This window comes from Capra hircus, chromosome 29 (genome assembly GCF_001704415.2).
Source record: "Capra hircus breed San Clemente chromosome 29, ASM170441v1, whole genome shotgun sequence".
NCBI classification, from domain to species: Eukaryota; Metazoa; Chordata; class Mammalia; order Artiodactyla; family Bovidae; genus Capra; species Capra hircus.
The window spans coordinates 29,679,625-29,703,937 of NC_030836.1; the positions used below are offsets into that span (position 1 = coordinate 29,679,625).

The 24,313-nt window shown below is 49.9% G+C and overlaps 1 protein-coding gene across 2 annotated transcripts in view; it reads right to left on the reverse strand.

Moving 5' to 3' along the window:
• KIRREL3 (kin of IRRE like 3 (Drosophila)) overlaps positions 1-24,073 on the reverse strand; it is a 613,428-nt gene extending 589,355 nt beyond the window's left edge. For both annotated transcript variants that reach the window (XM_018043218.1, XM_018043217.1), the window contains exons 1-2: positions 23,965-24,073; positions 21,084-21,521 (exon numbers count right to left, since the gene is read on the reverse strand). In XM_018043218.1, coding sequence (XP_017898707.1) covers positions 21,084-21,138 — 55 coding nt within the window. In that variant the 5' untranslated portion in view covers positions 21,139-21,521; positions 23,965-24,073. The remainder of the gene's footprint in view (positions 1-21,083; positions 21,522-23,964) is intronic.

Here is a 24,313-nt window from a genome sequence, read left to right on the forward strand (position 1 = left end):
AAGCCAGACTTCAGCAATATGTGAACCATGAACTTCCAGAGGTTTGAGCTGGTTTTAGAAAAGGCAGAGGAACCAGAGATCAAATTGCCAAAATCTGCTGGATCATCAAAAAAGCAAAAGAGTTCCAGAAAAACATCTATTTCTGCTTTATTGACTATGCCAAAGCCTTTGACTGTGTGGATCACAATAAACTGTGGAAAATTGTGAAAGAGATGGGAATACCAGACCACTTGACCTGCCTCTTGAGAAACCTGTATGCAGGTCAGGAAGCAACAGTTAGAACAGGACATGGAACAACAGACTGGTTCCAAATAAGAAAGGGAGTACGTCAAGGCTGTATATTATCAGCCTGCTTATTTAACTTATATGCAGAGTACATCATGAGAAACACTGGTCTGGATGAAGAACAAGCTGGAATCAAGATTGCTGGGAGAAATATCAATAACCTCAGATATGCAGATGATACCACCCTTATGGCAGAAAGTGAAGAAGACCTAAAGAGCCTCTTGATGAAAGTGAAAGAGGAGAGTGAAAAAGTTGGCTTAAAGCTCAACATTCAGAAAACTAAGTTCATGGCATCCGGTCCCATTACTTCATGGCAAATAGATGGGGAAACAGTGGAAATAGTGGCTGACTTTATCTTTCTGGGCTCTAAACTCACTGCAGATGGTGATTGCAGCCATGAAATTAAAAGACACTCCTTGGAAGGAAAGTTATGACCAACCTAGACAGCATATTGAAAAGCAGAGATATTACTTTGTCAACAAAGGTCTGCCTAGTCAAGGCTATGGTTTTCCCAGCGGTCATGTATGGTTGTGAGAGTTGGACTGTGAAGAAAGCTGAGGACTGAAGAATTAATGCTTTTGAACTGTGGTGTTGGAGAAGACTCTTGAGAGTCCCTTGGACTGCAAGGAGATCCAACCAGTCCATCCTAAAGGAAATCAGTCCTGAATATTCATTGGAAGGACTGATGCTGAAGCTGAAACTCCAATACTTCGGCCACCTGATGTGAAGAATTGACTCATTTGAAAAGACCCTGATGCTGGGAAAGATTGAAGGCAGGAGGAGAAGGGGATGACAGAGGATGAGATGGCTGGATGGTATCATTGACTCAATGGTCATGGGTTTGGATGAACTCCAGGAGTTGGTTATGGACAGGGAGGCCTGGCATGCTGCGGTTCATGGGGTCGCAAAGAGTCAGCCACGACTGAGCAACTGAACTGAACTGAACTGAAAGATGTCCATCTCCTGGAATATGTCACCTTACATGGTAAAAGGGGCCTTGCAGATGTGATTAAGTTAAAAGATGCTGAGATGGGAGATTATCCTGAATTATCTGGGTGGGCCTGATGTAACCAGCTGGGCTTCCCTGGTGGCTCAGCTGGTAAAGAATCCACCTGCAATGTGGGAGACCTGGGTTTGATCCCTGGGTTTGGAAGATCTTCTGGAGAAGGGAATGGCTACTCACTCCAATATTCTGGCCTGGAGAAGTCCATGGATTGTATAGCCCATGGTGTTGCAAAGAGTTGGACAGGACTGAGCAACTTCCACGATCACGATGTAACCATGTGTGTGTGTGCAAGTGCTCATTCAGTCGTGTTCAATTCTTGGAAAGCCTATGGACTGTGGCCAGCCAGGCTCCTCTGTCCATGGGATTCTCCAGGCAAGAATACTGGAATGGATTGCCATGCCTTCCTCTAGGAGATCTTCCAGACCCAGGGATCAAACCTGCATCTCCTGTGTCTCCTGCATTGCAGGCGAGTTCTTTAACCACTGAGCCATCAGGGAAACTGATGTAACCTGATAAGAGCGGTGGGAGGAGCAGATTCAGTTGTAGTGGATGTGATGACAGAAGCAAGAGGTCGAGTGATGCAGAGGAGGAGCCACAAGCCAAGGGGTGCAGGCAGCCTGCCTCTGGAAGCTGGAAAAGTCAGGAAACAGATCTCTCTGAGAGCATCCAGAAACAGCCAGCGTTGCCCACACCTTGACCTCTGAGCCCAGCAAGACTCGGTTTAGACTTCTGGCCTCCAGAGCTGTAACACATCTGTGTTGTTTTAAGTCACTAAAGTTTGTAGTGATTTGTACACCAGCCATAGGAAACTTATACAGCCTCATTCAGCCTTTCTCAACTGGGGTTCCTCTTCTGAACCAGGGCATCCAGAAAACAATACAAGTAACTGTTTCTTCTCTTCTCCCAGGTATAACACATACCTAGCACCACTTTCGGAGAAGGCAATGGCACCCAACTCCAGTACTCTTGCCTGGAAAATCCCATGGACGGAGGAGCCTGGTAGGCTGCAGTCCATGGAATCGCAAAGAGTCGGACACAACTGAGCGACTTCACTTTCACTTTTCACTTTCCTGCATTGGAGAAGGAAATGGCAACCCACTCCAGTGTTCTTCCCTGGAGAATCCCAGGGACGGGGGAGCCTGGTGGGCTGCTGTCTATGGGGTCGCATAGAACCGGACACGACTGAAGCGACTTAGCAGCAGCAGCACCACCACCACTTTAGGGGCTTCCCAGGTGGGAATCTAACTGCCAATGCAGGAGCCGAAAGAGATGCGGGTTCAATCCCTGGGTTGAGAAAATCGCCTGGAGAACAGAATGGCTACCCACTCCAGTATTCTTGCCTGGAGAATCCCATGGACAGAGGAGCCGGAGGGCTACAGTCCGTGGGGTTTAAAGAGCTGGACACGACTGAAGCAACCTCTCACACACACGTGCACGCAGCACCATTTTAGCTGCAGAGGGAACACACTAACATCAATACAATGGCTGTCCTTCTGGGCATTTGAGTTTCATTCTCTTGATGAGTCCTGTTGAGAAAGGTCTCCTGGCCTCACCTGCTCCCTGAGAAAGCCACGTGGTGTCCTGCCCTGAAAAGAGACCAAGGATCTGAGCAGACCTGTCCTGGCCTTGGGCACCAGCTCACCACATCTGGACATGCGGCACCAGAGGGTGGCGAATACATCCTCTGTGCTTAGCGTCCTTCACAGTGATTGAAAACACGCCTCCCTCAGTAACACCTCTGGGAAGCAGGTGGGAGAGGATGCCTGGGTCCCTTTCACAGAAGAGGGCCACGACACAGAGGGTGGCAAGTGAAAGGCAGAAGCTATCCAGACTGACACACTCCATCCTCTCCCCAAGTGATGAGCATGAGCCGCGTGATGACTGTGGACTAGCAGAGTCTGCACAAACCGAGATCACAGGGCCAGCCCTTGCCTTCCAGGAGCTCACAGTTCTGAACAGAAGGCAGACAGGAAAAAGCCACTTCAATACGGGGTGACAAGAGAGCATGGAAGGAGGCAGGAAGGGCAGTTCTATTTCCTTGTGAGGAGGGAGGTCAGGGAAGCCCTCCAGGAGGTAAGGCGAGCTGACCCCTGGGATGGAAGTTAGCTGGACCAACATGGGGGAGAAGGGAGGTCCTAGTGAGGCAGGCTGGGACCTGGGACCTGGGACACTTTGCTGTAGTGCTTGCACCTGGACAAATGTATCCTCGAGTAACAAAATACAAAGAAACTATAAGGGACTAAAAATAACTGCATGCATGCACTATCGGGGCCAATTATCGACAACAAGATACAAGAAAACCAAAAAGCCCAACAGCCACTTCTGAAGAACTGGAAACAAAAGCAGGGCACTGCACATGCTTCCTACACACACCGCCCCCAAAGGGGTGGGCAGACCACTTAAGCCACCCATCAGCCTGAGCCCTGGACACACCCTTACTGTCACTCCGTATAAGGAACCAGCTCGGCTCCCCTGATCAAGTGAGAAAGCAAGAGAAACTGGTAGGGGCCCCAATAAAGTCTTGTCTGAATTTCTTGTCTGGCCTCTGGTCAATTTCTATTGATTAAGGAGGCCAAGCACCCTGGTCAGTAACATTTCCAAGGGGGAAGGAAAGTAGGTGAGGAAGCCAAGATATGTGAGGGAGCAGAGGGCACTCAGAGATGCCTCCAGCTCAGCTGGGCTGGAGTGAAGGGTGCGTGAGAGATCAGGGAGGAGAGAGAGGCCTGATTTCTGTCCTGAAGATCTTTCATCCTGAAGGTGTTAGGACGCCATCAAAGGAACAACAACCATTTAAAGACAGAGACCTCTGTGACCCCAATCTGGGACATTTGCCCATCTTTATGGCTAAGCTACTCAAGAACTTCATAATGAAATTTTAAAACCTTCTTCTGTTCAAGTGCATGCCTTCATGGTCCCACCTGGGTCGAGAGAGTTAAAGCTGTTCTTTGAACCTTACAGTCTTCTGATCTCTGGGAGACGAGACTATCCGTCTTCCGCATGCGTCTCAGCTGCTCAGTCTTTCTGTCTGTCCATCGGTCTCTCCTCTCGAACCTGAGGGTTACACGCCTGTGTCTTTCTCCTCCTTCCACTCTCCTATCACGTCGTCACTCAGACATCTGGGAACATGCACAGTGCACACTCAGCAGCCCCTCCAAGGGCTGAGGGTGTCTTCAAATCAGGCACTGGCCCCACGTCTCTCTCTCCTCCCATTACCATATTCATCAGCTCTTGTATCCAGTTTCCTATCGGTGATCCAGGTTGAAGAAAGAGGCCCAGAGGCCCAGTGATGAGAACATCCTTTTTTATGAACTGAAAACTAAAATGACAGTAAGCAACTAGTAGATCCCAGTTCACAATGAAGCAAATATCGATGTCTGTGGTTGTATCGACCTTGAAGAGTTTTTTTTTTTTTAAAGCAACAACAACATAACAATGACTCTCAGGGTACATTATTATATACATGCAGAATCTGGACCAAACAGAAAATCCATCTTTTATGGTCATGAGCAACTCTGGTGTATAGCCTTGGCTTAAAATACACATCCTGAAGTGCAGGTGGAAAAAAAACACCCAACTGTCCTGAGCGACGGTCTCTCCTGTTAGCACAGATCACGGCTCTCCCGGCCTCCTGGAGGGGGTCAGGGCTGAGAGTCACACGGAAAGGGGTGATTCTCAGAGAGTGTCTCAGTGATGGCTGGTAAAGCTGCTGTGTTCTAAATTGTATGTTCTTGGCCTTAGCGCTTGTCTGGTTTCCTAGCTCAGTTTGGTGTTTCTGTTCAGTCACTAAGTTGTGCCCAACTCTTTTGTGACCCCATGGAATGTAGCCCGTCGGGCTCCTCTGTCCATGGGATTCTCCAGGCAAGAATACTGGAGTGGGTTGTCACTTCCTTCTCCAGGGAATCTTCTCGAACCACAGATCGAACCAGGTCTCCTGCATTGGCAGGTGAATTTTTTACCATCTGAGCCACCAGGGAAGTCCTTCTTAGTTCAGGACCCATGGAAACTCCCAGGTCTATTCTCATCATCAAAGTCATTCTAAGATAACATGATATATTGAATAAAAACTCTGAGAGGCAGCTTTCAAGAGTCATCTTGCTTCCACTTGTTAAAAACCGCTCTCAAGACCCCTTGCTGTTGCTGTTGTTCAGTTGCCCAGTCACGTCCGACTCCTTGCAACCCCATCGAATGCAGCACACCAGACTTCCCTGTACTTCACCATCTCAGTATACTTGCCGTGAGAACTTCATGAACTGTATAAAAGGAGAAGACTCCTTGTACAGAATAAGTTAATATATCAGGATTTACATGAAGCAAGGTTGGGCGTGAGGGGTAGTGGATCCAGGGGAGTTCGGTGCCAGAAAATGCACCATCAGATACCTGTTTTCCTTTTATGGACAAGCATCTGTGAAGCTGTTAAAGTATCTCAGTATTTACTGAGGGAAAGTTGTGACCTCCACACTGGTGTCTGGTAGACATTTACATACACTGAAACCTACTCAACAAAAGCAGCAAAACTGTTTGCTATAAAGGCTATTCATTTTGGGATTTGAAAATACATTTCCAGTTCATACGGTTGCGATCCCTGTGGGATACTCCAGGCAAGAATACTGGAGTGGGTTGTCATGCCTTCCTCCAGGAGATCCTCTGGACCCGGGGATCTGTAAGACCGGACCCCAGGGGCCATGATGGGCCTCCCCTCCTCTCCCTCCCACCAGCGGGGGAAGTCCCTAACGGAAGGCGCCTCCCAGATCCCGGGGACCAAAGACAGCACACTTCACCAGCTAAAGCCGCTCCACCCCAGCCACGTAGAAGGACCTGTCAGCCCGCGACGCCTCGGCCTGGCGACCTATGCGAACCCCCGTCCATCTAGCCTGACCATCACTCACAACGAACGTATAAAAACCACCCCCAACACGGTCTGGGCGCGGACTTCCTCGACCTGCCTCGTTCAGGTCCGGGAACCCGCCCAGGAGTGCTTCGCCATTAAAAAGCCTGTTAGACACTCTTGGTGTCCTGGTCGTCTTCACCTAACAGGATCAAACTCGCCTTTCTTGCATCTCCTGCCTTGGCCGGAGAGTTCTTCATCACTAGCGCCACCTGGGATGCCCATATGGTTGCAACAGCAAAGAAGATGTAAGCAGCCCTGCCGTGCCTGTGTAAACATTTACGGTGGACAATGTAATATCAGACCCAGACTAAGATGTTGACAGTGTAAGAAGACTGAGACAATTGCACTTAAAAATTTCGTTGTTCAGTTGCTAAGTTGTGTCTATTTGTGACCCCATGGACTGCAGCACACCAGGATCCCCTCTCCTCCACTACCTCCCAGGGTTTGCTCAGATTTACATCCATTGACTCGGTAATGCCATCCAACCATCTCATCCTCTGTCATCCCCCTCCATCAGGTGGCCAAAGTACTGGAGTTTCAGCATCAGTCCTTCCAATGAATATTCAGCGTTGATTTCCTTTAGGATCGACTGGTGTGATCTTCTTGCAGTTGATCTCTTTGCACTTAAAAATACAGCAGTATATATATTTTTATTTTCCTTGACAAGAACTCGTGGTATGGAGTTTTTAGAAAATAAATATCTGCTAATAATGAGAGGAGAATGCAGATTTTCTATTATTATTCACAGGAGAAGAGGCAAGGACAGGAATCTGTTTCTCTGGATGATATTTCTTGATTCTGATCAGCTCAGCATTCAGTTGCTTTCAGTTATGAAGTATGGATTTCTATCTGTAAATACCCCTGCCCTGATTTGATGAAGAGAAAAACCCAAGGCAAAGCTCATGTCCAGAGAAACAGGCATCCAGGTGGATTTGGAGCCCCGGCAACGGCTGACAGCACACTGCTGATGTGATCCGTGTGTTGCACTAAAGGACTTAGTCGGCAGCATAAGAAGGAGGGTTTCGTCTTTCACGTGGGGATCGTCCAGCCTGGCATTCTGCCTCTATATTCCTCTGATTCGATCTAAAGGAGCTTTGAAAACTTCGAAGAACTTTCATGTTTTGCTAGTTTATCATAAGCATCTATCTTAAATCAATATTATGATTTCAAGCATGGCCTAGGTAGATATAAGCCATCTTCAGAAATAACTTCTGACACAAGATAAGATGTACCTGCTGCTGGATCCAAAGTGAGGAGAGTCGAAGGCTGAACAGCATGCAGACTCCTCTGCTTTCCAAGAGTCCTTTCTATTTCTTCCTAATGACCAGTATTAATCATTTCAGAAGTATGTGGTCTTCTGACATTTTTATTCTTCTAGACTTGACACAAAGGAGGGTTTTGATGTCCTGAGTTTCTTTTCCTGTGGAGAAGCTCCATTCTCACAGGGCATGGCTCATACCAGGCTAACTTCTCCCTAAGCAGAATGGGGTTTCACTCTTTAAAAAAATCAATCCACAGAGGGGAAGTTAGGTGGTAGATTCTCATGAAGAAATTAGCACTTGGCTTTCAAAATGTTAAGCTGAACTGGCGGGGGTGGAGGTAAAGAGCAGCGCCAGCTGTGGAGGAAAGCTTCTCAAATTCTTACTCGTGCTTTTGCATAAGGGGTGATGACTTCTTTCATTCTTATCAGTGCTTTTTCTCAAGTCCTACAAGTTAGGAAGGAGAAGGACCAGAGGTGATGCCAGAGGTTTCTGTGGCTTACAAAGGACCCGTGGGACCAGAATTCCTCCTCAAAGGATGGGCAGCAAAGGATTTGGGTCTTCATCCGAGTGTCTGAAGTGATGGTCCTGTGCTTACTGGACTTCCTCGGTGGCTCAGATGGTAAAATGTCCATTTGCAATGCAAGAGACCTGGGCTTGGTCGCTGGGTTGGGAAGATCCCCTGGAGAAGGAAATGGCAACCCACTCCAGTATTCTTGCCTGGAGAACTCCATGGACAGAGGAGCCTGGTGGGCTACAGTCCGTGGTGGTATGACTTATGGGCAAGTGATGGAATCTAAGCCTTAGTAGTTCTCATCTGCAAATGGGTATGACAGTCCGGGCTTTTTATCACATGGCTGAGAGGATTAAGTAGGTGAATGCAGGCAAACTCAGCAAAGGACCTGGCCACAGGCCTCAGTAGCGCCTTCCCATGGCTGGTTCCAGCTTAGGGCATCAATATTAGAGAAACACAAGGAGATTATGAGAAGTTTTGCTTCTTTTCTGTTCTCACCATTCCCCCTCTCTATGGAAGGGGCCCAGAAGGAAGACTATGTTTGTAAAAGGAGAAAGGGCATCAAGTGGCCAAATTGGGGGACAGCAAAGCAGAGGACCAAAGGCACACATCACCTTGCTGCAACACCTTTCCGTGTGGGGAAGAGAGCTACCTCTATTATTTTTTAGCAAATTCTCAAATTACACAGCTCTGCTTTTCCTCTCTGACCTGTGTTAGCATCCAATCTGCAGTTTCAAATGAGGTTTTGCAAACCTTATGCCAATGGTTTTCTTCTTTGACATGAGATGCTCACTGCCATGTGCCAGCGGAGCTGTTAGCAGAATGGACAGAGCATCCTACCTCCTCCCAACCCCACTGCAACCTCTCCCACCCTCAGGAAGACAGGCAGTGAGGACTGGGCAGATGGCAGCTCTCCTGGCTCCTGAGAAAGCAGCAAGGGACGGTGGTGGTGACTCAGGTGTGGGAGGCTGCTCGGGCTTGAGCAAACCTCATCTAATCCCACTGGCAACTGAAACCTAATGGTCAGCCACACAAGGTCTGACAATTTCAGGCAACATAAACGGCCAGTTCCACCAGCCCCTCGGGCTACACAGAGGAAACTGGTGAGGGGTGCTCAAAAGATAACTTGTCCTTCCTTCATCCCACAGCCCACTATCTTAGCTTATGATGCATGTGGTTTGACCCTGAGCCTTTGGTCCATCCTGCTTGTAATTCTCAAAAGGCAAACAAGGCAGCTGCCTCCTCCTAGAAAATAAAGGAAGAGACCAGGAGTTCTTGGGGCCAAGAGGACTCCTCCACTTCCCTCACACAGAGCACAGGGCATCAGCTACCAGTGCCCATGTCAGGATTTGGTTACCCTGCCCAGAAAGACACACTTTCAAACAAGCAGCCACGGCTCACAGCAATTTTTTAATGGTGACTGTTTCAGTCCAGAGGTAAAAACAGTGTGACTCCTCTTGAGCCTGCCCAGGAGATCAGGGATAATGAGGACTAATTTGAGCATGTTTGTTTGGCTTTTTCGGCAGCGGAGGGGAGCAGCAGCAGAAATACTGGCTCTTGGATCATTAAAGGGGCAAACACTTGAGAGAAGCATGGGCTCCCCTGGGGAGAAGCAGGATTCCTGGCTGCCAGCCGCCTGCCTGGGAGGACTAGCCCACCTATCACCCCCAAGACAGACCTCGCTAGCTGAGAGCTCTCTCACTCCCTCTCTCTGTAGCTCTTCCAAGCCTCTTGAGCAGTTTTAACTGTGCCCACCTACCTCCTGCCATTTCACGCAGGCATGCATCCCCCTTAGCACTCTGCCCTCTTATCCATCAGAAAGAGGAGAAAGGAAGGGAGCCTCCTTGGGGAGCCTCTGCTCCCAGGAAAGTCTGCTCCTCCCTCCCATGCCCTCTGCCCACCCTCAGCTGCCCCAGCCCGGTGGCCCAGGGCAGAGAAGGGCCCTATTACCCTGGCCTGGGAGCCTCTCTCTCTTCCTGGTACTAAGGGATGGCCTTGGGCCGCCTGCTCTCAGCTCACTCTTGGGCTTTGCAAGCGCTGCTGCTGCCACCATCAGGCAGATGTAGGAACTGCAGAGCTCACCTGGTTTTTAAGATCCCCAAACTTTCTATTTAATGTTCCAACAGCTCTTGACCAATGTGGTCCTAAGACAAACACAGGCCCTCTCCGCGCCAGACGCACGGACCCAGTGTCTTATGCAAGACAAAGGCTTCCGAGTCCAGCTCCCCAAAGAAATGACACTTCCTGTGAACGTGGGGTAGACTCCAGCATCCTTAAGCGAGGCATAGAAAAGTGCGGGCCCTCGGACATAGAGAACAAAGCCACGGGGAGATTAATTGGCAGTTGTTCTTTCTCTGTGACCAGGGTACTGGGGCAGGGAAGGAAGGCGGTCGCTCCCTGTGCGGCACTGGGACGGGTCCCCAGGAGACAAGTCAAGTTCCTGTCCCCTGCACGCCTGCATGATGAGCCAGCCCGGCCCCATGTCACTCTGAAGCTGTCATAGCTTCCAGCATCGCCAAAGGTGACAGGTGGCCTGTCACACCGGAGCTGTGACACCTGTGACGCGTGCAGGCGGCTGACAGAGATGGGGCCTGGCATGCAGGAGAGAACAGAAGGCCCGACTGTTTCTTGGGAGGGGTCAGTGGCTGCCAGAGGGTATTTCTCTTGGCAGTGTTCCTGGTGACCCGATGGCCATTCAAGGCCTTGCTGGGAGAGGAAGAGCTTCCTATAGGGCAAGACCATAATTTAAACTCTCGGGGTCTTTCCTCTGTCCTCCGTGGGGGCGTCTCAGCTTCTGCTCTGGTGCATGGTGAAGTGGGGGTGTCAGAGGGACTGCTTTTTCTTTCTTTCACTTTTTCTCACATTTCATTTTTTTGGCCACACTTGTGGCATGCAGAACTTCCCGGACCAGGGATTGAACCTGCGCTTCCCTGCAGTGGAAGCATGGAGTCTTAACTGCTGGACTGCAAGCGAAGTCCATGTTTCAGTATTTCAATATTCATTCGCCTCCTAAGTGCTGAATAGTATGTGCCACACAGGGTATAAAAGAAATGGAGGTTTTAATCAACCAGCTAAGAAAAGCACCTGCCTTGTGTTTGCTTTCATTTTTGTCAGAACAGTCACAAAGGAGTTTCCCAGGTAGCATCTCCTTGGTTGCTATTCAGCCCAAAAGGCCAACCTATCATTTCTCCCTGGGAAGAGGGGACTGGAAACCTTGAATCCTCAAGGTAACACTGAAGGTCAGACAAAGGAAGGGATCAACTCAGGAAGAGTCTGGAGTAAAAACAAGGGAGAGAGCTGCAACTTGGGGTCACGGTTCAAAGGTTAGCTTCCCAATTTCCATAAGGAACCCCCAGCGCCCTTCTCTGTGCCTGGGCAATGAGGACTCACACAGGTTCTAAGAACATGGCTCATCTCAGGCTCCAGCTTAGCAGCTTCTCCTGCATCCGTCCGTTTTGCTGATGTGGATCCACCAGCATCTTGAGATGCACCAAGGCTTCTGGACCACACAGTCAGCTGGATGGGGAGCCGTGGTCAAACAGCCGAACCACTCCGAGGTTTATGACAATAGATGACTCTCACTGCTATCACAGTGGCGAATGAAGCACCGCTTGTGGAAGGTCATATGCAAACACTAAATTATCATCATTGTCATCCTGACCACCATAATTATGGCCACTGCTGCTGCCACCAACCACAACCCAAGGAATCTGTCTAGTACCTACAAGAAAATGAGCTGGACAAAGAGATCTGTAACACATCACAGACCTCCTACTGCTACTGCTGCTGCTAAGTCACTTCAGCCGTGTCCAACTCTGTGCGACCCCATAGACGGCAGCCCACCAGGCTCCCCCATTCCTGGGATTCACCAGGAAAGAACACTGGAGTGGGTTGCCATTTTGTTCTCCAGTGCAGGAAACTGAAAAGTGAGAGTGAAGTCGCTCAGTTGTGTCCCACTCTTAGCGACCCCATGGACTGCAGCCCACCAGGCTCCTCCGTCCATGGGATTTTCCAGGCAAGAGTATTGGAGTGGGGTGCCATTGCCTTCTCCACAGACCTCCTAGATGGTAGAAGAATGTATTGTCTAAATAGCTTGCTGTTAATAGAAAATATTTAGGAACTCTTGGAATTTTGATGTCATCTAGGGCTGGAGGAAGCACAAGCTGGAATCAAGATTGCCGGGAGAAGTATCAATAACCTCAGATATGCAGATGACACCACCCTTATGGCAGAAAGTGAAGAAGGACTAAAGAGCCTCTTGAGGAAAGTGAAATAGGAGAGTGAAAAAGTTGGCTTGAGGCTCAACATTCAGAAAACTAAGATCTTGGCATCTGGTCCCATCACTTCATGGAAAATAGATGGGGAAACAGTGGAAACAGTGTCAGACTTTATTTTTCTGGGCTCCAAAATCACTGCAGATGGTGATTGCAGCCATGAAATTAAAAGACACTTACTCCTTGGAAGGGAAGTTATGACCAACCTAGACAGCATATTCAAAAGCGGAGACATTACTTTGCTGACTAAGGTCCGTCTAGTCAAGGCTATGGTTTTTCCAGTGGTCATGTATGGCTGTGAGAATTGGACTATAAAGAAAGCTGAGTGCCGAAGAATTGATGCTTTTGAACTGTGGTGTTGGAGAAGACTCTTGAGAGTCCCTTGGACTGCAAGGAGATCCAACCAGTCCATCCTAAAGGAGATCAGTCCTGGGTGTTCATTGGTAGGACTGATGTTGAAGCTGAAACTCCAATACTTTGGCCACCTGATTGGAAGAGCTGACTCATTTGAAAAGACCCGGATGCTGGGAAAGATTGAGGGCAGGAGGAGAAGGGAACGACAGAGGATGAGATGGCTGGATGGCATCACCGACTCAATGGACATGGGTTTGGGCGGACTCCGGGAGTTGGTGATGGACAGGGAGGCCTGGAGTGCTGCAGTTCATGGGGTCACAAAGAGTCGGACACGACTGAGCGACTGAAGTGAACTGAGTCTATTCTTCAACCTACTTCATAGGAACCAACTCTTCCATTATCATCATTATTATTTGCCAGCAGGAGATTCACTTTATTATTATTTTTAAGGAAGTATGGTTGAATTACAATGTCGCATTAATTTCTGATGCAGAGCAAAGTCATTCAGTTGTACACACATACACATTTTTTCTAGTATTCTTTTCCATTATGGGACACTGGACACTGAATATAGTTCCCTGTGCTATACAGAAGGACCTGCTGTCCATGCTGACTCCTCCATTTCTGATGGCCCGAATTCCAGTCTGAGCCTTTCAGGAGACACTAGGGTTAGCTGTGGACGCTCTTGGAGGTGCCACGGTCTCCTTCTTGCACCACGATGCAGGGTTGGCTTCACCCCTGAGCTTGTCCTGCCAGCACCACCTCCCCCCGCCCTGCCATTTCCTGAAGAGAACAGACCAGACTGTAGAACACGTGGGTGGACCTGATAATGTTCTTTACTCTTGAATGAAAGGTTACTTCCTGCTAGAGATCGGGAAGCATTTCTAACATCTGAGTACAATCATTTAGCTTGTAACCTTGCTGCCCGCGATGCCAGGGAAGCTTAGCTGCCTCTTGAGAACAGGAAAGAAATCCCTGGCAGACTGTCCCCAGGCACCTCCTGCTTGTCTCATCCTGTCCTAGTCTCCCTTTTTTATTTAGCATTCGTCCTCAGGCTGCCTCCACCTCAGCCTAGTCTGCCAGGGGCCCCAGAAACTGGAAACTCTCATTCCTGGCACAGTCCATCAGACTAACAGTCCAGTGTGTAGTTGACCATCCCTGCTTCGGCCTTCTCCATGGTCTCATCCACATTCTTTATCCAGTCCTTAAGTATGCATCTACCTATTACTCTTCTCTGCCTTCCCTCTAGAATCTAGACCAACAATGAAAGTCATGGCTTACCACTTATTCTCTTGCTTACTTGTCCATCCTTTTACACATTACCATGTAGGAAGATGAATGAGCGTATTTCCATTCAATTCTACATTTTTAAGCCCCTTGTGAAACACAGGGAGTACCAAGAAAAGATAACATGTTGATCCTTCTCTTCTTTTTTTGTCCATTGAACCCATAGTATAGAGAGGATTACAACCACTAATGATTTTTCTAAAGAATAAACTTAATGCTGACAAGCCATCCTCAAAACGTTTAGCGCGGTATTCACGACCATTCACAAGCTTCCTCATCACGTGGCATCCCGGCCCCCAAGTAAACCACTGCTTCTGAACCCTGACATGCCTGTCCTACCTTCTGAGTACCACCTGGGACCCTCTTTCTTTGCAGCATCGGAAGAACCCTAGACATCTTTTACGATCAATTCACCTCCTCTGCGAAGCCTTTGTTAACACCTTCAGCCAATCCTGCTGTTCTCAGAACACTCTGACTGCTCTGAGCTGTTGAACTGTAATGACAAGTCCAACTGTCTGCTCCCTGACTAGTCTGAGAGCTCCCCTGGGGCAGAAACACACCCTTAGTCATCTTCCCATCAAAAGCCCCTGGCACAGTGCCCATCACACAGTAGGCCCCCAACGGGGGCTGGCTGAGTGGACAGGATGGAGCTTTGGTGTTATACAAAGGTGCTTCATCACAAAGGAAGGAGAAAGAAACGAGGTCCTCTGAGACCCAGACTGCATGGAGCCCCCAGGGAAGTGTGGAAAGGCGAAAATGATGTTTGGTAGTCATCGCTGCAACTGTCAGCACCAGATTTCAAATTCTCATCTTCTAGACATTTGTTAGAAAGAATGTGAACTTGCAACATCTGTCCAGTGAACGCAGGCCAAGTAAGCAGACCACCAAGGTAATCCGGCCTGATGGGCACACCTCCTTTCAATAGTGACAAATGCGTGCCACGGCAGCATTTGTTTCAGTGATCAAAAAAACAGCCTCAGGCGGATCTCCTTCACTTTGCCCATGAGGACAGTAACACCAGGTGGAAGATTAGAGGGAAAGCTCATCTCCCATTTCAAGAAAATGGCTGATGTGTTGTTAAGTCCTGGACATCACTATTTTTTAGCAGTAAGTGTTGTGTGCATGTATATGTGTGTGGACAGGGAGCTCCCGGATGGGAGTAGGCTTGAAGTGGGTGTGGTAAGGCTTCTGGACCCCTAGGAAGAATCTCCCTGTGGAATGTCAGGAGATGTCTACATTTGGCTCCTTCCTTGCCTTAATATCCAGCCAAGAGATGGTGAATGTCCATCCTCCAGACTCCATGTCCCAGCCAGGCTGCAACAGAAGAACTCTGTAAGGAGCAGCAGTCACTTGCGCTGGCCACTATTTCCGTGGCTTTAACTCGTTACCAGTGTGCCCAGGGAAAGCTGACATTTATTTAATCCTCATAGTGGTATTGACTGTGTACTCACGGAAACACTGTATGCTTACGGAACACATTTGTTTCCAAGCAGCTTATGCTAAATTGCAGTGATATAAAGGAAACACTTAACTAATATTGACATTTACTGACTTCTAAAAGTATACAGCCAGAATATGCGCTTTTACCATTGACAAAGGAAGAAAAGGGGGAAAAAAGCATATTTGATCCTTAGCTCTTTCAGTGGGTTAGAAGTAAAAAGCTAATGTTAGATATGGTGGTGGAGATGCCCGGTCTATGGCAACTGTGTGGGTTCTGTTTACTCCTCAAGCTGAGCAGAAAGTGGGACCTAGCGTTCTTTGCCCACATGTGATAGAAGTATTCCACTGATCCATAAGGCCTCTATATTCTGATTTGATGGGCTCACCGAACAGGCTTCCCCCGGGGGAAAGGAGATGACATATGATGACATATAGAGCTGTATACCATCTCAGTGCAGCAGACGTGGCATCGCTCCCCTAACAGGAGACAAAATCCCACTCCATTCGGAATACCAGGCGAAGTCATCACGGCCTGGCACAGGATGCTGGCAGGCTTAGCCCCTCGCTCCCTTGTGGACAGTAGTGATGTGATATGAAGCTCGTCGGTGCAGATGTCCCCAGGGCAGCAGCTCCATGGATGCTGGGGAGCCCACTGACTTTGAGGGATCACTGAGGCCCCAATTATTCTGCTTGGAGAACCACCAATATGGTCAAGATTGGCACAGTGGTCAGAGTCCCAGTATGCGTTTCAACAAGTTTCTGGTCTTGCTGATCCCCTCCAATTAGAACAGGCCTATTCCTGGTGGGGGGTCGGGGCACAGCAGTGGAATTCAGGGTCCCAGTATTTCTAGACTGACCTTGATTTAAAAGGCCTGCACTGATTTTTCACCCAAAAGACATCTCAGCATCTTAGACGGATAAGAACAAAACAGCCGAGAAATGATGCTTAAGTCCGTGTAAACTCCTCCCCCCACCAATTACCCGGAGACCCTAAAATGAATGCTCCTGACCCTCCTCCCCAATCTTCCATCACAGGCAATTTTCTTTCCTCGTTCATGTTTCCAAAACAGTTTATCTTTTTATCTCCTTGGAAGAAAAGTACTCTGCAAATCAAAGGAATCATTAGTATTGTTATTATTTTGCTATTGAAATCTCTTGAATTCACTAGGGATTATTCATGTGCTTTTTTAGGGCTGCAAACATAATGCCGCCTAAGTCACCCCCACTGGGCTGAACAAAAAAGAAAAATTGCATCTTCGGGCTTACTGCCCTGTTCCACCCGGTCCCCTGCTGGCCCTGGCTCCTACCAACACAGGCGCACCAGGCAGAGGGCTCCTTGGTGGCAAGCCTGGCTCACTGCTGCCATATTCCAGGCAAGATCTGTCTTTGTAACCCCAGAGGGAGGCCCCCGTGGGATCCTAAGTGCAGTGTGAAGGCCCTGACCCCAGCCCACGCCCTTCTCCCCCTGGGACATTTCTCCTCCCTCCTCTATAGGTCTGGCTGGCAGCTGAGAACTCCCCATTAGGCAGCAGACACCGTGACCACCCCCAGACCCAGTAGATATGCCCAAGTCCCCGTCACCCAGGATGTCTCTGAAAGAAGAAGTGGTCCCACACCCTTGGCATCTGTGCCTTGACCCTACCCCTCCAGACAAGCCATCAGGCCACTTGGGGTGCCCGTGGGGGAAGCCTCACACTTATCCCTTGCCCCATCTTTTGTTCTATGACATTTCTGGGTAATGATAAATGCTTCCAAAGTTGCTGCTCACTCCCAGCTTCCTTGTCTAACGCCTTCTCAGCCTGTACCCCCAGCATCTCCTCCATACTCCTGGCTGCCTCAGCCACGCTCATGCTGTTTTCTAAGCCTCCCCACCAAGGGAGTTTCCTGCCAGTTGAAGCCTCTGGTGCTTGCTCCTCTGTTCTCATGCGTCCTGCCAGCCCCAGCCTGGCCCCCTCTCTCTTCTCAGACCCTATTTTACCCTCTCTCTGCGAGTCGCTCTTTTACTTCCCTGGAGATTCGCATCACCAAGAACCTCTACCCCTCTGATGGCCATCTGACAGCCCTTCTTGCAGCCTTTCTGCCAGCAAGTCAGGACAGCAAGTGGTTGAGATTCTTCCCAACAGGAAGATGGCACCCCGGATTAATCCTCAACTTAGAGATGCCTCTGATGGGCAAGTGCAAGTTTTCACTTTTGCCCCAAAACATCCAGAGCAGCACGGCGCACACGCAAAGCCAACAAGAGAGTGGACTCCCGAGAATTGGAACTTTCAGACCCACCAAGTCACCAGGCAGGACAGGACACTCTGGGATGCTAGAGCAAAGCGTCACAGAGCAGGCAAGAGGGCGTATTTCCTAGCAGCGGCCGAAGTAGGAGGCTCTGAGTCTGTACCACCACGTGTTCCCTGAACGGTCTCAGAACCTGAGCTCTGACAGGAAGCAGGGGGACCCCAGTTCTGCTGGGACATCGTCCCTCTGAAGACATTGACAATGTGGACGTGCAGGCTGGATGGGCCAGGTCTTGAAGATGAAGGAGGACAGAGAAGGAAATCGTGGTGGGCAAGCCAAAATGACAAAGGAAAGACAGAGCGAGTTCTAAGCGTGTGGATGACAAGAGAATCAATTCCTTTTCACCCAGGGGCAGAACATGCTTCTTCTCTGCGGGAGGCAAATTGTGCTGTGACATTATCCCTCTCTGTATGGAGCACGCCATCCTGACAGCGGAGGAAGAGGCAGTCCCAGTAAGGGAGAAACCCACAAACGGCGCTCACTGACACCTCTCCACTGCCTTGTGGGGAGCTGGGCCCGGGGACACCGCTGGGCGGGAACGGAGGCATGCCATTTGGCTTTTCTACGGCCACCTCAAGAGTGACCACCACATACTTAATCTATTTGAAAAGCCCAAAGTTTATAAGATTAGGGGTATAGTACATCACTAACATAAATGATACCTAAATTTCCCTCTCTAAAGAGGTGGTGTGAGAAAAAGTAACTTTGAATAGATATTTGACAAACTAAAAGAGAAAGGAGGATTGAAATGACTCTAAGAGTTGACCTAAGTGTTTTGCTTTCAAAGTATCTGGAGTGCTGTTTGGAGCATCCCCTCTGTATGGGTCACATGAGAGTTCTGTTTCCAGTGACTCCAGAATGACGTGCAGGTTCCCCTTGTGAGAGGCGTGGGGCAGCAGACAGATGTGTCACTAGAGGGCCACAGAAGGCCCTTAAAAGAGCCCTGGGCATTTGTTTTCTCCGAGTGCAGGGCCATCCCTGAGTCTCAGCACATTTCCTTGGAAAGCATCCCGGGAGGAAGGCATGCAGGAAGTGGCATCTGACGGCGTGGCTCAGTGTGTGTCGGGTGGGGTGCAACCACAGTCAGGGGGATGAGAGAGGGCATCATTCCGAGCCTGGGGGGGGGGGCTGGTCCTCTAGTGACCTGCTGAAAGTGGATATGCTCCATCTGATAACTTGATAAATATATGGTACCAGGCAGGGGTTGGCATAGTATATACCTTAAGCATACATGGGTAGAGGGTCAAATAGAACTCTCTGGGGAATTCACAACACTACAAACAACATCCACATTCCCATCAATGCCCCCAATCCAGTCAAAAGATCTTCTATCCCAGTGAAGTCCATTAAACATTGTCCCACTTGACTCTTCATTCCTGCAGTCAGACACTGTCAACTCAAGGACCCTACCGTACAACGTTCAGTGATGTAGAGGATTCTCATTGGCCAGGTCCACTTAGGTCTCCTTGTCTTTCTTTAGGCCTGTTCTGGAGATCAGGAGTTCTCCAGAACTCCCTGTTCTGGAGTCCTGTGGACTATGCACCTATCATCTGGTAGGGTGGGCAAAGCTGGCCAAGCTCAGAATAGCAAGAAACTCTGAACTGCATGATGCTGTGGTTCCTTCCCACTGCCCTCGGGGCTAAGAGTAGAAGAAACAGAGCATTTAATCTCCATATATTTAAAGATTCATATGAGGCAGCTCAAAAAATAGCTCCATACCCAGAAAGAAATAAGCAAAGTAGAAGATGGACGCTGCAATGATTCCAACAGTCAGAGAGGCACTCAGACACCTGCAGGCTTCTTGTGTCAACCTAGAGGAGAGTCTCAGCTCAACCTTCTGGCACAATCAGTGGACAGAGTAAAATGTGCCCTGGTCCGGGGAACCTGGGTATGGGAGGGCCAGTTAGATCCTCTGTTTGGGGATTCTACATGCAACTTCCTGAGTGAGTGAATGGTAAGAGGCAAAGGAGGAGAGTGAGCATGTGTGCTGCTGTGTGTGTGTATCCATAAGTGAGCACAAACACATTCAAGAAGGAGGGTCATCTCCCCAAGTGGTAATAGAACCCAAATTGTTTCTATACCAGTGTTCTGAGATAGTCCTTATTCATTCAGCCTGAAAACTCTGGGGAAGGCAATTTATCTTCCTGCTGTTGTAGGGAGCCCTGGCGAGAGGCAACACAACCACATGAATACATGAGTGTGTGTGTGTGTGTGTGTGTGAGTGTGTACATCAGGATTATATACAAGCAGGGACACATGCACACCCAGGTAGGGGAAGGGCCCCCAGGTTAAATCGGGAGGGTCAGAAGCAAAGTTTGACAAGGGGGAAATCTGCAGTGACCACAAGCACCAGTGGAGGAGCCGGGGAAGGAGGCATGGGTTTTAGCTTTCATCCGGCTTCTCCCTTTCAGGGGGAGGCATGGAGACATGCTGTTTGCTTGCAAAGCCAGCCACCCATAGCGGTGCTATGCTTTCTGGAAAACTTTTACCCTTCATTTAATCAACAGATGGATGTGCTCTGTTGTGGATTTTTCTGAGAGAGTCCTGCTCCTCCCAGAGCTGTGCTGGCTGGCACAAACGCTGCCTCAGATGGCAGAGACAGCGGCCGGCATTCCAGGAGAGGGGAGAGGAAGCGGCCGACTAGTCCCTCAAACTCAATTCCACAGGTGACTCCGGATGCCGCTGGCTATGAGGGCACTCTGGCCATCCTTTTCTGGTACAGTCCTCCCCTCCCTCCACGGCTACTGGCCCAGGGCGGCTCTCAGGGGCAGGGAGCCCAAGGGGGCCAAGTTCTTTTGGAAAAGTCCACCGACTTCTCTGCCACTACTAAGCTGCAGAGAGGAAGCCTCTGCACCAGGGGGAGGGGGGCGGATTTCATTTTCTGCCCTGAAATCTAACGCTGTGTAGGACTCAGAATGCACTCTTATTCAGAGAAGCGGATGACAGGCAATGAAACTCTTTAGAAGCTTTCCCCCCAAACTGCACATCACCCCCACGCTCCATTCGGTCATCGCAGCCCCCTCCGCACGCCTTCTCTTCCGAATACATCCGTGCAAGGCAGACCTTCCTCGAGCTGAAATAGCCACCTCAACAGAGCTCTCCTTCCCGACCCTCTCCTTCTCCAACCTGCGTCTGGAGGAGAGGAGGCGCCCAGAAGTTCAGAACCGCACCGCACGGCCACAGAGATGCCGCCTAATTAACATACAGGGAGCATAAAGAACTCATTTGCATTGGAGAGTTTGAGCTGGATGTTGACAAGTGAGGGGAGAAAGTCACCCTCCCCTCCCGCAGCCCTGCCTTCCGAAGGAAAATAAACAGTACCATTTTGTTGCATTTTCAAAGGCAAAGAGGCGATGCCAGTGCCTCTCGGCCGGGCACCGGGAGACGCATCCATCAGTTCGAGTTCCCAAAGCCTGCCCACAATTCCTGCCCGCAGCCCTGACAACCCAGCCGACTTTCTCTGCAACTCCGGGCGGCGCACGGGTCCTACCTTGGCTGAAGAGGAAGAAGCAGACGAAGAGCAGGTCGAGCTGGAAAGGTCTCATTCCTCCGCGCGCCAAGGGGAAGCCGGCGGGGCAACTTGGGTTCGCGGTGAGTTTCTCCTGCTGGGCGGCTCGCGGTGCTGCTCAGCCTCCGCCGCGGTCCTCCCGGGTTCGCGCCGACCATCTGTCTGTCTGTCCGTCGGTCCCTCCGGGTGGCCTGGGGCTCCGTGCCTCGGGGGATCCGCAGCCCAGACGAGGCAAGTTGCCTGTTTTCTAGCCGCCTCAGGAAGCCGGGCTCGTCAGCGACGTCCCCTCTCGGAGCAGCTCCATCCTCTGGCGCTCGGCATCCGAGGCACCCAGCTTCCTCCGGCGGCTCCTCCCACAGCCAGCGCGCGAGCGAGCCAGGGAGCGAGTGACGAGTGACAGAAGGGCTCCTTTCACTGAAGCTGGGGCGGGGGGAGAGGGGGGGAGACGGGGCATAATTAAAGAGGAAACACTCGGAGAAAGGCGATCCATGCGAAAAGGAGGGTGTGCTGGTGGTGGAGCGGGGAGGCTCCTTTCTTTCTTTCCTTCTCTTTCTCCCCCTACATGGGGGGAAATTCAGCTTTTGTCACCATCACTGACCAAAAGGCATTTTGAACAGGGAGCGGAGCTGTGACTTTTTGTCCACAGGACATAATGTTGTTTAAAGGAGTGAAGTTAAGGATGGCTGGATATACCTAGCCTCAGTATAACAATATGCCTGCCTTGACTTTGCACGGAGTGGGGGGTGGGGGTGCTCGGGGGTGTCCACCTTTCTCCAGGAAGGACTCAGCCAGTGTGTGAAGCGGGAGTCTCCGAGTTGGGGAAGAGATAAGCATGGTTTGCCTTTGTGAGACTTTCCTAGGAGGGGGCTCAGTAATAAAATGGGGATGTTTGCACCTTGGTTTTGCTTGGCTATACTGCTAGAGAACAAAATGAAGGGACTGGAGGGAAAACAGGTAAGTGGGTGACACACGCCCCTTGATTATTATTATCCTGGTTTGTGCATTTCCTACCAAGGATGGGAGCTGCCTGGTTTTACATTTGGAAGCTCTCCTGTAAGGAGCGCTCCATCCCTCTGTGTCTTTTTTCCAAGAGGTGCTGTGAATCCTACTGTGAAGGAGAGGCCAAGGTCATAGGCAGTGCCTCCTAAGAACCTTCAGGTCTTTTTTTACCTGTCACCAAACTCACATTCAAATCAAACTCTATTTCCTCCCGGATATCAAAGCAAATTTACCTAGGTCTATTTACTTGATAGACATTTAGCTATGCCTGGTATAAGCAGTGCATTTGGGGAAATAAAATTGCAGGCACAATCCATGCGTTCAGGAGCTCGAAATTTAGTGTGGAACACCTATAACTATAAGGACAGTTACAAATCAGAGAACACACCTAACTATCAGGATAGTTACAAAGCAACATATAAAAATGTACAGCAGTATGCAGAAGAAGGGGGTAATGAATAACGAGAGGGAAATGGAAGATGCTTCCTTGATTTGTGCCGCGCAGTTATAAAATCAGTCATTACTTTCATCAGTCACTGGACCCTGGGGAGGTCTTTGGGGAAACTCTTAGCTTATAAGTATTATGTATTTGGGGGACTTTACTGATTGCAAGGTACATTCTAACTCCAAATTTCCATGTGGATCTTAACTTTTTAAAAGATGCATCCCTTAGTATTTATGAACAAGAGAGAAGGGGCACGTGCCACTGGGGGCTGACATCTGGCTGTTGACATCAAAGGTCTACAAATTAGTAGGTGTCTGCTCTGTTGACTCTTCTAGTCTTTGCTTAATAGTTTATTTAACTGCATCCCTTAGAGGCTGTTAAACATATCAAAGGGAAATTTGTAAGCAAGCTTTGGGTGGAGGGGGGAATGCTTAGCAAAGGAAACTAAGAGGACGCAAAAGAGGCACCCCATCAGGTAAACTGCAAACAAGATATCTAAATAAAGTGTCAGCACTGCCTTAGTCCAGGAACTTGCTATAACAGACAATGCAACAAAACAGAAAAGCCAGTCAGGGAACACATGCAAAAGATGAACAGTAATTCTAAATAACGTGTCGAATAACATATCCAGGGTGAAAACACAGCAGGAATAGAAACGTGCTTTTACTAGGAGCTTTCCATTGAATCTATGCAGCAGGAAGAAATGTCAGGTCTGGGCATCATTCTTTAGGCCAACCTTGCTGTGAGTAAGACAAATAATTATAGAATATAGGTTGCACCTTACAAAGCAACATTTGATGTTTTAACTGACATTCATCCTTTAAGCTGTTGTTAATTCTGATTGCTAATTCCTAAGTGGCCTGGGGCCCAGATTTGATTAATTCGGACCCAGAAGGAAATAAATACTAGGAACCAGGGTCAGGAGACCCGGGTCATGACCTGTGCAATCCACCGAAATCAGGCTCACGTACAGGCACCTGCAACCCCCACACACACTAACTCTGGATCAGGAAAAGAGGGTTGCGGGGGGATTCCGAGGTAGGGAGTGCCGGGTCTCCCTCACCCCCTGGTCCCTGTGGTTGGCCTCCTGACTCTCGGTCTGGCCTCGGTCCCCCACGCCCACCCCAGCCAGCTGGGCCTGTTCCCTCCTCCAGCCCCTCCGCCCTCGCCGCCCCTCAGCCTCCGGTCTCCGGCAGAAAGGGAAAAAAGCTTGGATTAAGTGGTGAGCTGCCTGCCTCTAAAAGGGCCAGAAGGCGTTTCAAGCCTGCGTGCCGGAAAAACCACGAGCAGTCTTCGGCAGCCACCACGTGGGGCAGCGAGAACCTCAGCGGTACCTGCAGGGCTCACAGCCGGCCGGGCTCTGGCGCCAGCCCCGACGGCGGCCCTGCCACCTCCGCCCGGGCTGGTCCTCGGCCTCACCTCCTCCGAGGGCTCGGTTAACCTCCTGGCGCTGTTAGGTGCCTGCGTGCAGTTCGCCGGCTAGGAGGGAGCGGGGAGACCGGCGGCGAGGAGTACTGCTCCACCTGATGGAGAAGCGCGGAGTCTTAGACCTCCGAGCGCCGCGAGGGGAGGGGGCCGGGGGAGGACGCCCGCCGCCCCCGCTGGAAACCCCGGCTTCCGGAGTCTCCGGGCTCGGCCCGAGGAGGTGCAGACCCTAAAGAGGCAGCAGAAAACCGGCACTTGAACAACTGCTCGAATTCTTGTTCTTTGCCCATCCGGGCTCCGGGTCTCGGTTGCGCCCACCGCGCGAACCCGGGCCCCTCGCCAG